Source organism: Cololabis saira, chromosome 8 (assembly GCF_033807715.1).
Source record: "Cololabis saira isolate AMF1-May2022 chromosome 8, fColSai1.1, whole genome shotgun sequence".
In the NCBI taxonomy this organism is placed as follows: Eukaryota; Metazoa; Chordata; class Actinopteri; order Beloniformes; family Belonidae; genus Cololabis; species Cololabis saira.
Window position 1 is genome coordinate 42,153,789 of NC_084594.1, and position 14,199 is coordinate 42,167,987.

The 14,199-nt window shown below is 40.7% G+C and overlaps 1 protein-coding gene across 1 annotated transcript; it reads left to right on the top strand.

The window, feature by feature from the left end:
- Positions 1–475: 475 nt before the first annotated feature.
- Positions 476–13,145, top strand: nuf2 (UF2 component of NDC80 kinetochore complex). Its single transcript, XM_061728732.1, has 13 exons — positions 476–691; positions 6,963–7,037; positions 7,251–7,327; positions 7,568–7,629; positions 7,993–8,090; positions 8,370–8,443; positions 9,111–9,204; positions 10,540–10,602; positions 10,701–10,838; positions 10,944–11,078; positions 12,418–12,593; positions 12,717–12,852; positions 12,934–13,145. Exons 1-13 carry the CDS (start codon positions 569–571, stop codon positions 13,039–13,041), a joined length of 1,359 nt encoding a protein of 452 aa, XP_061584716.1. The 5' UTR covers positions 476–568; the 3' UTR covers positions 13,042–13,145.
- The last annotated feature ends 1,054 nt before the right edge of the window (positions 13,146–14,199 follow it).

Here is a 14,199-nt window from a genome sequence, read left to right on the forward strand (position 1 = left end):
GCAACTGACCATTCAGTTTGGAGAGGCACAGGAATGCTTTTAAAAAAATATTATATTATAAAACGGGAAATTTACGGGAAAATTACTAATACGGGAAGACAGAGGGAAAGAGGGGTAAAATACAGTAGTTTCCCGGCCAAAACAGGAGACTTGAGAGGTATGAACAAGATATTTTGTTATGGGATAGTTGGCATATGAAGCTTTATTTTAAATTATATTAAGTATGGAGGAGTATCAATCCTATGTTTACTTCCCTTTCCTTTTCTTAAAGCCCAGCCTTTTTATTATATATTTTTGAGAATGTAAACTTCCCGCTGTACAACTAAACGTGCTTTTTAAATAAAGTGAATTATTCCAACAGAAACAGACGTGACAGATGTGTTATACGCCCTTTCTCCGGTAGAGGGCGCTACTCTGTCATCTAACTGACAAAATAAACGCAGCGAAGAAGAAGAAATCGACCAATCAGATGCAAGGAAGTTAAGGCGCCGATTTATGAAGACGGAGGAGTCTTCGTTACCAAAACAAGTGCTCTTTGCATCGGATTTTGCGGGCTTTACGGAGAAAAATGAGTGAAAACACTTTCCCCGTGTATACGGCGGACGCCATCGTGAACTTTTACCGAGCTGAAGTTCTCACGGGGCAAGAAGCAAAACACTTCACGAAGGGCGACCTGGCTCCTGCTCCGAAGGTAAAAAAAACAGATAAAAGTCCAGAATAACGTCCCCGACAACAGCCGGGCTGCAGAGACCAGATACGAGGCACATGGGACAGTATACGCTTTTAGGTTCTCTTAATGAAGAGTAAAGCAAATGTTTGAGTGGGCGTTACCAAAATATACACATTATACATATCACGTTCACTAGTTATTAAAATTTAAAAAAGAAACTATTTGTACGCCTTGCTCCAAATAAAACCCCCGGGGCTGTAGTTTGTAAGGATGAGCAACTGCGGTCCAGTCAGCCGTCATTCGTGTTTACTGGTCAAATCAGCCGCTCCTACATTTTCATGTGCGCTCATATTTCAGTATTTACGGTAAATGAATGAATTCGGCTCAGAAACGGAAAGATATGAAGTTCTGAGTTTGAGGTAATGCAGATGTGTTTTTTTCCTATATTTCTTTAATTACCTTGAATACACCCATGCTTCTACCGTAATATTTACACACTCTTACTATAAAAAGAAAAAATGAAACACTTGTTTCTTTTCCTTCAGGTTCTGAGTTGCAGAGACTATAAAAATGAATTCTTCCATAATTTCACCTAAATACCTCGTATACCTCTCTTCACAACTACAATCACATTACAAGCACAGTCAATTCCAAACAATTGAACTGTACAAATATTTAATATTAGGGTGTAAACTTCAAACATTTTACTTTTCTACAAAGGTCAGTTGCCTTTTTCAAGTGTCAAGTGTTTTTCAGGTCAAGTGGGATAATACTGTCTCTGCTCCAATGGGGTCCGTCAAGGAGGAATTTTATCCCCTATTCTTTTTAATGTATATATGGATGACCTTTCAAGACAGTTAAATGAATGTAAAACAGGCTGTATTGTGGGAGATCATGTTGTTAATCATCTCATGTACGCTGATGACCTCTGTCCATATGCTGCTAGGTGACAACAACTGTTAAGAATATGCACACAGTATGGCAGGAAATTTGATATTAAATATAACACCAAAAAAAGTAAGGTCATGGTCGTGAGATCTACAAGAAGTTGTTTTTTTCCTGCCTTCCACCTTTCAGATGGCTAGTTAGATATGACTAAGGAATTGAAATATCTTGGACATGTCTTCTCAGATGATCTTATGGATGACAGTGACATCCGCCGTCAATACTGTAAATACAGGCCAATACTTTGTTGAGGAATTTTTTTAAGTGTTCTACAGATGTTAAATGTGCTCTGTTTGGGGCTTATATCACCCCGTTATATACAGCTCATCTCTGGTCTTCTTACAGAGTGAAAAGTATGCAGAAGCTTAGAGTGGCATATAAAGATGCCATGAGGTTGCTGCTCCGTGTTCCTAGGTGTCACAGTGCCAGCCAGTTATTTGTGTCCTCTAATGCAGGGGTTCCCAACCTTTTTTGAGCCAAGGACCAGCAGAAGTATAAACAAAAAGCTCAGGGACCGGTTGACAATTTATGTCAATTTTAATAAACATTTTAGAAAAAAACTATGCATTTTAAAATGCAGGCTATCATCAGCGACGTTAGCTGATGTTGTGGCCTTTAAAACTTGCTTCTGCAAATGTAACTCACGTTTTTTCCTTTCGAAAAAATCCACTGGTTTGTCTTTGAGAGAAGGATGTTTTGTATTTAAGTGTCTTTGAAGCTTGGATGGCTTCATTGCTTCGTTGGCGAGCGTTTCTCCACATAAAATACATAGTGGGTTTGGCGCCTCCAAATCGCCCGTTGCAACAATCCGTATTTTATATACATAATGTCGTACTTGCGATTAAAGCTTTTGCTTTTCTTTTTGGTAGGATTTTCTACTTGTTCATCACCATTTCTTTTACTCGAACAACCAGTAAAGAAACGGCTCATGGAGGTTTGCTGAGGTCCGCTCATCTCTGCAGCTGACTGAACCTAACCTGCATACAGCACCTGTGCATGGCGCTGTTCAGTCCGGTCGGGTACCAGAACTTATTGTCCGCCAAGCCATGACAGGGCTGCCACTCAAAGAAACACATTTCGATTTATACAAGTTTTGGATGAAATTATATGACAAAAAAATGCAAAAATTGTTTTCTTAAATTTAGTATGAGGTTGCTTTAATTATGTGGCAAATGATAATAAACACGAGAAAGATGGGTACTTCAATGAAAAATAGATATTTTATTCAACTTTGCTGCTGTTCATACAAAAAGTAAATAAAAAACAACAATTTTTTTTCAAAGATTTTCACTTGAAATAAGTAGAAAAATCTGCCACTGGAACAAGATTTTTTTGCTTGTAATGAGAAGATAAATCTTGTTCCACTGGCAGATTTTTCTACTTATTTCAAGTGAAAATTGACTTGAAACAGGTGAAAATTGTCAAATGAGTTATTTTTCTGGTGTTATTTTTCTGGTGATGACTCTAAATGTTGAAATAGCAGTAAAACCACATTCATTGATGAAATGACATAAGGGATGGAAAGGGGGGATGGCAATTTTACAGGGGGATGATTTGGACTTTTTTTATTTCACGGGGGATTATTCTGACCGTTTTTATTTCGGGGGGGATGATTTGGACCGTTTTTATTTCAGGGGGGGATGATTTGGACCGTTTTTATTTCAGGGGGGGGATGATTTGGACCGTTTTTATTTCAGGGGGGGATGATTTGGACCGTTTTTATTTCAGGGGGGGATGATTTGGACCGTTTTTATTTCAGGGGGGGATGATTTGGACCGTTTTTATTTCAGGGGGGGATGATTTGGACCGTTTTTATTTCAGGGGGGGATGATTTGGACCGTTTTTATTTCAGGGGGGGATGATTTGGACCGTTTTTATTTCATGGGGGGATGATTCTGACCGTTTTTATTTCAGGGGGGGATGATTTGGACCGTTTTTATTTCAGGGGGGGGATGATTTGGACCGTTTTTATTTCAGGGGGGATGCTGGCTTTAGTTCTTCTGAGGAGGAGACGAGCAGCAGCAGCAAGGAGGGTCCATGAAATCCTCATGAGAAGACTTGAGAAGATTTGGGGGAATCCAGGCTCGTTGGAGCTACAGCTCCATGATGACCAGGTCTATTTCAGATTGAACAGGGAGCAGTTTGACAGCCTGTTGGGGAGTGGGTCCTCAGCAGGATGACAACCACATTCTCTCCTATTGGTCGCACCGAGATGCCCTCACAGCGCGATGAAATTAAAAAATGTTCAATTCAGACGCAGGCAGGTGAAACGCCCGTGGCAGGTGGTCTCTCGCGCGCCGCCAAGCTCGCCAGCAGAGCGGTCCACTCTTGCGCTGCGGCAGTATACACAATGAATGGGAAAGCCGGCGGCGGTCGCCGCTTTGCGCCCTCCTGAAAGGGGCTTAATACTGTTGGCCCCTGAAGGTTACATTTGGCCCCATAATGGCCCCTGTTTCAGAAAAATCCTAGAACCCCCAGTGCCAAGTTTTGTTACCCGCAACTGCGCTGACACGCAAAAAAAAGAAAAGCTGCTGAGACCCTGTCGTGCAGCGCTGCTCTCGGCAGAGATTGTATGAGGTGAAGTGAAGTGAGATGCCTCACTCCATTGGGAAAAAGTGACAATTTTGATTATCGCTTTTTTGTCGACAACGTCGGCGAATCATTGCAGCCCTAATTATGATCGGAACACAAGCCATTCCACGGCCCGGTAGTAACGGCTCTACGGACCGGTACCGGTCCGGGGACCGGGGGTTGGGAATCACGGGTCTAATGTACCAACATGTCAGGCAGCACTGTTACGAAAGCTAATGTTTAATTTTATGTGTCGACTGGATCTGACATAAAATAGCATCATTATGGCCTTACCCAGCCCTATGATGGGCTATCGGTTCACATCCACGCTTCCAAAGCACTGGATGATAGCTTGCACCTTTTTTATGTACAGTGATTGAATGTTTTTTTTTTTAAGTATGTAATGGTTGTGTGTTTGTGTATGTTGGATGTGTGTGGACCTTCTGAGTCCATAATAAAGATGATGATGATTATTATTATTATTATTATTATTATTATTATTATTATTATTATTATTATTATTATTGTTATTATTATTATTATTATTATTATTATAAAAATGAATAAATCCATAATTTCACCTAAATACCTCATATATCCCTCTGCACAACTACAATCTACAAGCAAAGTCAATTCCAAACAATTTAACTGTACAAATATTGAAATATTAGGGTGTAAACTTCAAACATTTTACTTTTCTGCAAAGGTCAGTCGCCTTTTTCACTTCAGGCGAAAATATCTGCATTATCTCAAACTCAGAACTTCATATCTTTCTGTTTCTGAGCCGCTTTCATTCATTTGCCGTAAATACTGAAATAGGAGCGCACATGAAATTTAGGAACGGCTGATTTGACCATGCAAGTACGAATGACGGCTGGCTGGACCGGAGTGGATGAGCAGCAGAGTTTAGTAAGCCGGTTACGCCCACGAGAAAGTTGCCTGCAACTAATGCTGCCATCATGTTGTTTCAAACAATGGCAGACTTCAATCCACCAAACAACTTGTTTGGTGGATTGAAATCTGAAGAAACAACACACATTGGCAATTTAACAATTGATCCATTTAACAAACGGAGGGTTCATACGTTTTGAAAAAACCTGGAAAAGTCATGGAATTTGAAAATGTAATTTTCAAGGCCTGGAAAAGTTTTGGAAACATAAGTTCACCCCAAAAGTTTTGGAAAAGTCATTGAATTTATTTTTCTCACTTAATGACAACATTTAGTAATAACAGCCTATAAGGTAGATTAAAAATTGATCAATAAATATTTCGTATAGAAAAGTCTTGCGCGTTCTCACGCGTGACGTGCCGAGCATCTTGCGCATCTTGCAGATCGGTTATTATTACAGTTATTACAGTTATATTAGATTACTATACAATATAACTACACCATAGTGCTGGTATATCAGTGTTAGTTTAAACAAATGTTTATTTTGTATAAAACCACAATTGTCATTAGATCTCCACTGTAGTGACTTTTTACATAGTTGTATTCCTATATTTCATTCATACATTGATGTTTTAGAGGTCATGGAAACTTGCTGCCAAGTCATGGGAAAGTCATGGAAAAGTCATGGAAAAGTCATGGAAATGTGTTGGTTAAAATGTGTATGAACCCTGCAAACAGCAGCCTGTTTGGGGATGGATCCCATTCTGCAACCAGCTTTTGTCCCAAATCAGCCAACATGGTCGTGTTGGTCACTCTGACACAAACAGCTCTCCCAAGCTGATCCACAAGTGTCCAGTGGGGTTGACGTCTCCATCCTCTCCCCTCCCAGATTGTGGAGGTGGTCTCTGATAAACCCGCTCTGTGTGGGGGGAGCGTTGTCATCCTGGAGGATAGAGTTCACTCCCAGACTGTGGAGATATGGGATCACCACTGGTTGCAGAATCTCATCTCCATATCTCTCTGCATTGAGATTGCCGTCGATGATGACGAGCCTCGTTTTTCTAGTGAGGGACACTGCCTCCACCAAAAGTGCTGAAGGCAGAGTCAATAGCAACAGCAAAATAAACTGTTTGGCACTCGCAGAAAAGATCTGGCAGATTTTTCATGGGTGCAACCCTCAAATTTATCTCTGCTGCTCATCCCACAAATGGACGTTCCTGACAAATGTGGCTCCAATTAAAAGGGAAACAAACTGGCTTTCCAGTAGTATCAGATTTATTTTCAAGAAGCATCGTTACAACAAAGAAATGATCTACCAAAACCACATTTCCTTACTTTTATGCCAAGTTTGTATATATGTATAAAGGATTGTTAGCAAGCAAAAGGCCAAACGGGAAGGTTTTGGGCATCAGGGATTTGGGAGAAACAGCAATTTCTGCTAAATCTGAAACTACTGAATGAATGGATGTATGTAGACGCCTGCAGAGGAAACATTAAATGTTTGAATTGAATTGAATTGGTCCATGAATTACCCTTTGTCTGGTGCCACCAAATTAAATACTTGTTCTTCTCGTACAATTGCATAAGTAAAGTCTTCTGTCACATTCAGATCAGCCCTCCTTATTCACCATTGTTACTTATATTTATTTATAGCATCCAAAGCTGCTTCTTCATTCATCAGTTTTCCGTCCTAGTCAGGGATGTGAGTGATGTCTGTCCCTGTCCTCGGGTTCAAGGCAGGGAACAACCTGGGCACTCATCAGTCCATCACAAGCTCATACAGACACAAGACAATTTAGGCCCCTGGGTCCCGTTTAAGTTCAGGTCTCTATTCCTTTGCTGTCAGATGTTGAACCGTGAACATGTTGATCCTTCTCTCTCTTCCAGCCAGAAACGGTTCAGAGTTTGTACATGAGAGTTCTGCATCTTCTGTATCCCTTCAGGCCCGAGTGCCATTCCATGGTGAGTCCTGCTTTTTAAGCTCAAATGTTTTTGGTTAGTTGAGTTTTTTTTCATCCAGGGTCTAATAGTCTAATAGTTAACAAGAGTCTTCCAGTTTACATTTTGGTGTTGTGTGTGTATCTTTTTGTGAAGCACTGCTACTATTTAAGAGATCTAACAGTTTGCTGCTGCTGCTGCTGCTGCTTTTACCAAACGTCCTTTGTGTTCCTGCAGGTTCCACTTTTAGAGAACATCCAGTATCCGACCTATCATGAGGGCGCAACTGCTATCTTGAGCGTCTACACGCGCATGTGAGTAATGCGCATGTCATGTTTTGTGTCTTTGATTTATCACAGTGCATGTAAACGCAAGGTGAAATAAATATAAATAAATCCTGATCCCAGACAGATGTGTTCAGTATTCACTTATACTCAAATGAGCAGAGCACAAAGCTGGCTCTAGCTGATCTTCATCCATGACTCCAGATCTGTTCCCTGCACATTAATGTTGATTTTAAGACCCTCGTGGGGTCTTTTTCTTCTTTCCTTTAGGCGACAGTTCTTGCCGATGTGTTTGGTGTATGATTTCTCCCTGAATGACCTGCTCGCTCCAAGTAAGTGTCCGTTTTCTTTTCTCCAAGGCTCCAAACCACATTATTTAAATCAAATTAATTGTGATTTAAGTTTTTGGTATGTAAACTGTTGCTAAATGTTAAAAGGTTTTTTTTAAATGTCTGAATATTTCAGCGTTGTTGACAGTTGAGTAATCAGAAATGCTTTGTAGAATTGTGTAAAATACCGACTTTTTTTTGTAAGAGGACTTGAAAAAATTAGGCTTTGTAATTAATTATTTATCAAAATAATATTTCTTCCTTCTGTTTTGGTTAATAAAATGATCCGCTGAAAATGAGAGCCTCTAATGTTCTGGTCTGGACATGCAGTGGGCACAGTTTGATGAGGAACGTATGTTTCTGCAGAAAAGCAGAGGACGCTGACCGTTCTGAGTGCCATCATGAACTTTCTTCACTTCAGGAAGCAGAGGATGGACTGGATCTCGGAGACAGGCTCTAAATTTGTATGTTAAATTGGTCCATAATGTTGACTGGGGTATAATTTAGACGTTCAGACTGCTAAATTTCTACCATTTATCGAGTTCTTTCCACTCGGCTTACATTTCTTCATTTATCAACCTGCCCTGCAGCTGATGATGATTTATTAAGTGTCTTTCAGATGTATATATGACCGTAATGTGGAATAGTTTTTCCTGAATACTGACATGTATTTAAAATATGCAGGAGAGGGTCTCAACTATTGTGAGGAGTTGTATTAATATGTATAATGTTTCTGCCGTCAGAGGGCTGACGTGGACAGACTGCAAGCTTACACAAAAGCCAATGTAGAAGCAGAGAAGAGGATTGAGACGCTGACGTAAGTCTTGGACTGAATATGGGATGTTGATTGTCTCTTTTCAAAAACTGCTGAAAGTATTGGGGAGGTTTCTTTCTGTTGTCATCAATAATCAACACAACAAATATTCAAAAGGGTCAAGATCACCAGCAGAAATCATCCAGTGTGGACCAACATGGAAAAATGTTTCAAAAAGCGTAGTTGAAGCAGATACAAGCTCATGAAATAAACTGCAGCAGGCTGCTACTATTATAGCATCATTGATATCTAAAAGAATTCTGTTCTTATTTTTCACTCACTGCTTCTGTAGTTTGGGTTTAATTAAATACGGACATTGTGTCAGGTGTCATTGGAGGTTGTGTTTACATCTTTGTAAGACCCGGTTAAGGCTCATTTGACAGTTTTATTTTTTTTTAAACCCAGATATGGTAGATTTTCTGTTTATTTATCATAATAAACCAGACACGGTAAAAATAATACTGGTGGAAAGGCAAAAGGACCAGAAACATCAGCAGAACAAAAAGAAATAAAAGAAGTATTTGGCAAAATACGACGTTGACCCCATATCTACTTTGAGCATTGTTTTGTCTAAGTATATGTTGTATAAAGATCAGAAATGAACACGACGGGATAATGTTAGACCTTGTTGAAAAGCGAGATGTTGACGGCTGTGTTTTCCGTGATCCAGGACCGTGCCACCGGAGCAGCAGGCCGAGGCCGAGGAGCTGGCGGCCGCTCTCTCCGAGCTGCAGGCCAGCACCGTCCACGAGTACCAGGAAGTGGTAGGTGCTGCCGCTGCACTCGCATCCGAAAGACTTTCCACACGGGCACATAATTCAGGCTAAGGCCACGTTTACACAGAGCCGGGTGTTTACAAAAACGGATATTTCCCCATCTACGTTTTGGAAAATACCATCATTTACACCAGGGGTCTTCAACCCGCGGCTCTAGAGCTGCATGCGGCTCTTTAGCGCCGCCCTAGTGGCTCCCTGGAGATTTTTCAAAGATGTTTGTCCTTTTTTTTCTTTTTTTTTCTTCTTTTTTTTTCCTTTTTTCTCGTCATTTCGACTTTTTTCTCGAAATGCATAATGAAAAAAAAAATCTTCCCCCAGTTATAACAGGGTGCTTGCGCAAGTCTTGAAAGTCTTAATAAGTATGGAATTTTGAAACACTGTTTTCCAGACCTTGAAAAGTCTTGAATTTTGTGTGAAAGTCTTAATAAAGTATGGGGAAACATGTATGGTAGAATTTTACAGTATGCTCAAAGGCATTGTGAAAATGTAAAATTCATGTACTTGTGATTTTCATGTTTTGAAACGTTTTCATCAGTAAAAACATAATTTACTGTGAATAATGCATTCGTTGATTGAATACTAGCCTATAAAAAATTCTAACAAACATTTCTAATAAACACAATTGGTACAATCTCAACCAATGAAGTAGGCAGTGGGCACACAAGTATACAAGTACGTAAAGTTAAGGTCTTGGGAAATTTTTTTTTAAAAAAGTCTGGGAAAAGTCTGGAATTTTAATTTGGAAAAAGAGCAAGCACCATGTATAACTAATATAGATACATGCATGTGTTTACCTTCATTCTAAGGCTGATACAAGACTTTTCATTTTTTGCGTCTCCAGACATATTTGTTTTTTGTGTTTTTGGTCCAATATGGCTCTTTCAACATTTTGGGTTGCCGACCCCTGATTTCCACGAACCTGCATAAATATCTGTTAATGTGCTATGAGCAGCCAAACCTACAGGGGGCAGTGTAACGAGAAGACAAAGTCATGCTAGCCAATCAGAATCCTGGAAAAAAACATCAACAAATGACACGAGTAACTTCCAGTTACTTCCAAGATGAAACGAGAGTCTTTCGTTTGGAGTGACAGAGAAGTGGAGTTACTTTTAAGTGTGACTTTAGAATATAAAACAGGTAAAATACAAGAAAATATTGATGGTGGCCAAACAAATTGTAAACACAGGTCACACACATGACGCAATTATCGTTTTTGGTGACTTTGAGCTTCGTTTTCGTGTGAACGAACGGCCAAAACGCATGAAAACGCCAGAGTTTTTGCTACCTGTAAACGGGGCCTAAATGATTTGAATTTCCTTTCAGAATACAGAAAATGACAGCATCACTGAGTGGAAAGCCAAAATAGCAGAGAAGACGCAGAAACTGGTACGTGATTGTGACACAAACATACCACAACTGTTTGTGTTTCTGCAGCGTTTCACTGCTCATATGTGTGTGTGTGTGCGTGTGCGTGTGCGTATCAGGCCCAGGTGAAAGTGGACGTCAGCAGCCTGAAGGAAGACATCAGCAAACTGAAGTCTCAGATCGTGGAGTCCCCAGATGAGCTGAAGAGCCAGATGGAGAAGATGAGGGAGAACGTGAAGATCATCAAGAACTCCATCGTGAGTTGGAAATAAACCGGCTGTGGAGATGACGGCCCCTGGAGTTGAAAGCCCTGGAGGCTGGAGGTGAAAGCAGGCGTCCAACGGCTTCCCGTGTGTTTGCAGGAAGGGACAGACGAGCGCGTGGTTGAGCTGCAGAGCATGGTGCAGGGCGTCACCTACACGGAGGCAGAGATCCAGCAGATGTACAGCCTGCTGCAGGATCTGGAGGGCAGCATGAACAACAGCAAGCAGCGGCAGGTAAACATGTGATCAGGGGTAGGGCTGCAACTAACTACTATTTTAATAGTCGACTAGTCACCGACTATTATTGAGTATTATTTATAGTCGACTAATCAGATAATTAATTATCGGATATTTTTTTTAAATTTGGTATGAGGTTGCTTTAATTATGTGGCAAATGATAATAAACACAAGAAAGATGGCACTAGAGCCCTGCTGTAGCGGGACTGTTTTCTTCATCTTGCTCCCGCCCGCATCCGCAAAACTCTGAGAATTTATGTCCGCACGAAGCACGATAAGAGATGCATTGATTTAGTGTCTTCCCCCGTCCCGCAATAGAAAGGTCCTGGACCTATCTATCTGATTCAATGTTAACATGATCATTGTGGAGTTTGATTGATAATTGACAGTTCATAGGTCACCTGACCGAAAGTTAGATGCAAATCCATCATCGTCATCATCGCACAAGCTTTTTCGCCTTTCGCGCAGCATCAATTATGATTGAGGTTATAGCAACGAAAGTAGCTGTGAGTGGCTCAAATAATACTAATAAATAACATGAAATAAACATAGTTAACAAATGAAACAAATTAATTTAACAAATGAAAATAGGCTTAATATCTTACCAAGGCGAGTCCGTTTCGTTCTCAAATGCATTACCGATGTGCTCCCGTGAAAAGCAGGTCGGCTTTGCAAACCTTGCAAGTCATCTTTTTATTCACCGTATTGAGGCTAAAATGCTCCCAAACTTTTGAAGTTTTATTACCTGCAGCTGCTTAGACGCTATCGTGCATGCGCGACTCTCGGCAGAGATTGTATTGAAGTGAGACGCCTCACTCCGTTGGAAAAACACGTCTGGCGACAATTGTCGACAATGGAATTCATTGTCGACAATTTTGATTATCGTTTTTAGTCGATAACGTCGACGAATCGCTGCCACCCTAATCAGGGGCAGGTTCTTCTATTTATTTGCTTTTCGTGTCAGAGTTTCCGGCAGCTGCTGGAGTCCTGGATGTCCTCGTTTCATGTGATTACTAGTCCAATCAGAAAAAACCCACATTTACTACGGTTTGTTTTATCAACACACACCAACGGTAAAGTTGGATAGAATACAGTTATCAAGAGAGATTTAATGTTGTGATAGATTATAAATGTCTCCTGGGAGTTTTATTGCTGTTGCAAGGCCCACAGGGATAAATAAAGTCTTTTCCAAAAGTAACAATGAAACATGGTTGGAGGTAAAGTTTTAAAATGCATCAAGTGTGCAAATGTGCAGATTTACTATATACAGTATTGTCAAGGAGGGCCTGTTTGGTTTTGGTGGTGTTTAAAGATCTCCAATTGATCACTGAAACAGTATCAGGACCTGATGGCTCAGTACGAGAAGAAGCAGAAGGAGCTGAAGAACCTGTGCATGGAAGAGAGCCAGCTGAAGCGAGCTCTGGGCATGAAGCAGGACAAGGAGTGCAAACAGAACATGCGCAGGCAGATGAGGCGACAGATGAAGGAGCAGCGCGTTGAAGAAGTGTTGGGGTACAAACATCAGAGGCCACTTCCTTTCTTGATTTTGACAGGAGCAGAGAAACTACACATTTGTCAGTTTGATAGCCTTTTTGTTTTGAAGAGTCAAGTAACTTAACCGCAACTGCTCTGCAGGCAGTGTAACCAAATCCACCAGAAGCGCGAGGAGATGGCCGACAAAATCCAAGAGATTTACGCAGAAACACAGCAACTGAGGGCCAAGATCAAGAGCTTGAGAGACGGCTGCAGCAAAGAGACGGAGAAGGCTCAGGTATGGCCACGAGAAAGCTTTCATCTCATCCTTATCTGACCCTCGTGGTTTCAGGCTGACGCGTTCCTTGTCTGTGTCCAGGCTTTGTTCAACACGCTGTCAACTTCCATGGACGAGCTGCACAAGAGGATTGAGATGCGCATCACAGACCTGAAACTGAACGTCACCAAGATGTCTGAAAACTTGTAGTTTGTCTGGCTTCATTTGAAAACTGTCTGTTCCGTATTACTTATTATTGAAAACTGTCTGTTCCTTGTTATTACTTGTTAATATTTACTAATAAAATTTTTTGCTGTATTGTGGCCCTGGTGTGTGACCAACTGTCATTCCAGCTCGTTATTACGAAGGGAAAGCAGTCGAGGCGTCTGCTGGTGGCGGGTTGTCAGTTCCAAAGAAATTCATGCAACCATCTTTGCCTTGTATCAGAACCGTCTCACGCACTTGAACTGCTGATAAAACAACTGCACCTGAAAGAACCATTTACCACGGTATCTAGAACTTCAGAGGTTCCTCAGCAGTGAGGAACCTCTGGATGTCGCCAGGAAGGTGCTGTCTCCCAGATCCACTCCATCCTCTGCTTCCTAAGTTTATTTTAGACGGGACAATGCATATTAATGAACACTACATTAAGCAGTGGAAATGCACCGGGTTTTAGGAGAAATGCTAGTTTCCAGCCGCAGTCCTCGCAGAAAAAAAAAAGAAATTCAGTCAAACAATACAATCAGCTTCCTTTATTTAACCAGGTAAAGACTCATTGAGATGAAAATCTCTTTTCCAAGAGGGCAGCAGATACAGTGTTACAACAGCGAAAAAAACAACAAACAGCAGTCACACACTATAGTCAGGGACGCAAATAACATACAACATAAGTTCAGGAACACGACAGGTCCGTATAATGTAAAACCTTTCAGTACTATTTAATTAAAATAAATCATATTGGACAAGAGAACTAGTTTCTTGATCCTTTAAAATGGAAGTAAATTCCCCCAGAGTGATGAGTTCAGGTTCAGATCATTCTGAAGATCATTCCATGACCAGAGAGCAGCAGATCTGAACGCTTTTTTTCCAAGTTCAGTGTCGGCTCGAGGAACCAACATGCGGAGCAGTTCCTGTGAGCGGAGGTTGTAAGGATTAGCGTCTCTACACATGTATGAACATAGATAAGTAGGAACCAGCCCAAGAAGAGATTTATACTGTATATAAAAACTAACCATCGAGAAAGTCTGCAACAACTTTGATAGCAGCAGTTATTGTGCTATGTCTCTTTCTAAAACCTGACTGATGTTGAGAAAGAAGACTATGTATCTAAAGATTATTTAAATTGTTCACTTACAAACTTTTCAAGAA

What these genes read in the sequence shown, in the direction of transcription:
- nuf2 (XM_061728732.1), top strand. Translation starts at nt 569, where the DNA reads ATGAGTGAAAACACTTTCCCCGTGTATACGGCGGACGCCATCGTGAAC. An exon ending in AAGAGGATTGAGACGCTGAC is followed by an intron (nt 8,444 to 9,110) that starts GTAAGTCTTGGA and finishes TCCGTGATCCAG; the next exon opens with GACCGTGCCACCGGAGCAGC. An exon ending in CAGAGAAGACGCAGAAACTG is followed by an intron (nt 10,603 to 10,700) that starts GTACGTGATTGT and finishes TGTGCGTATCAG; the next exon opens with GCCCAGGTGAAAGTGGACGT.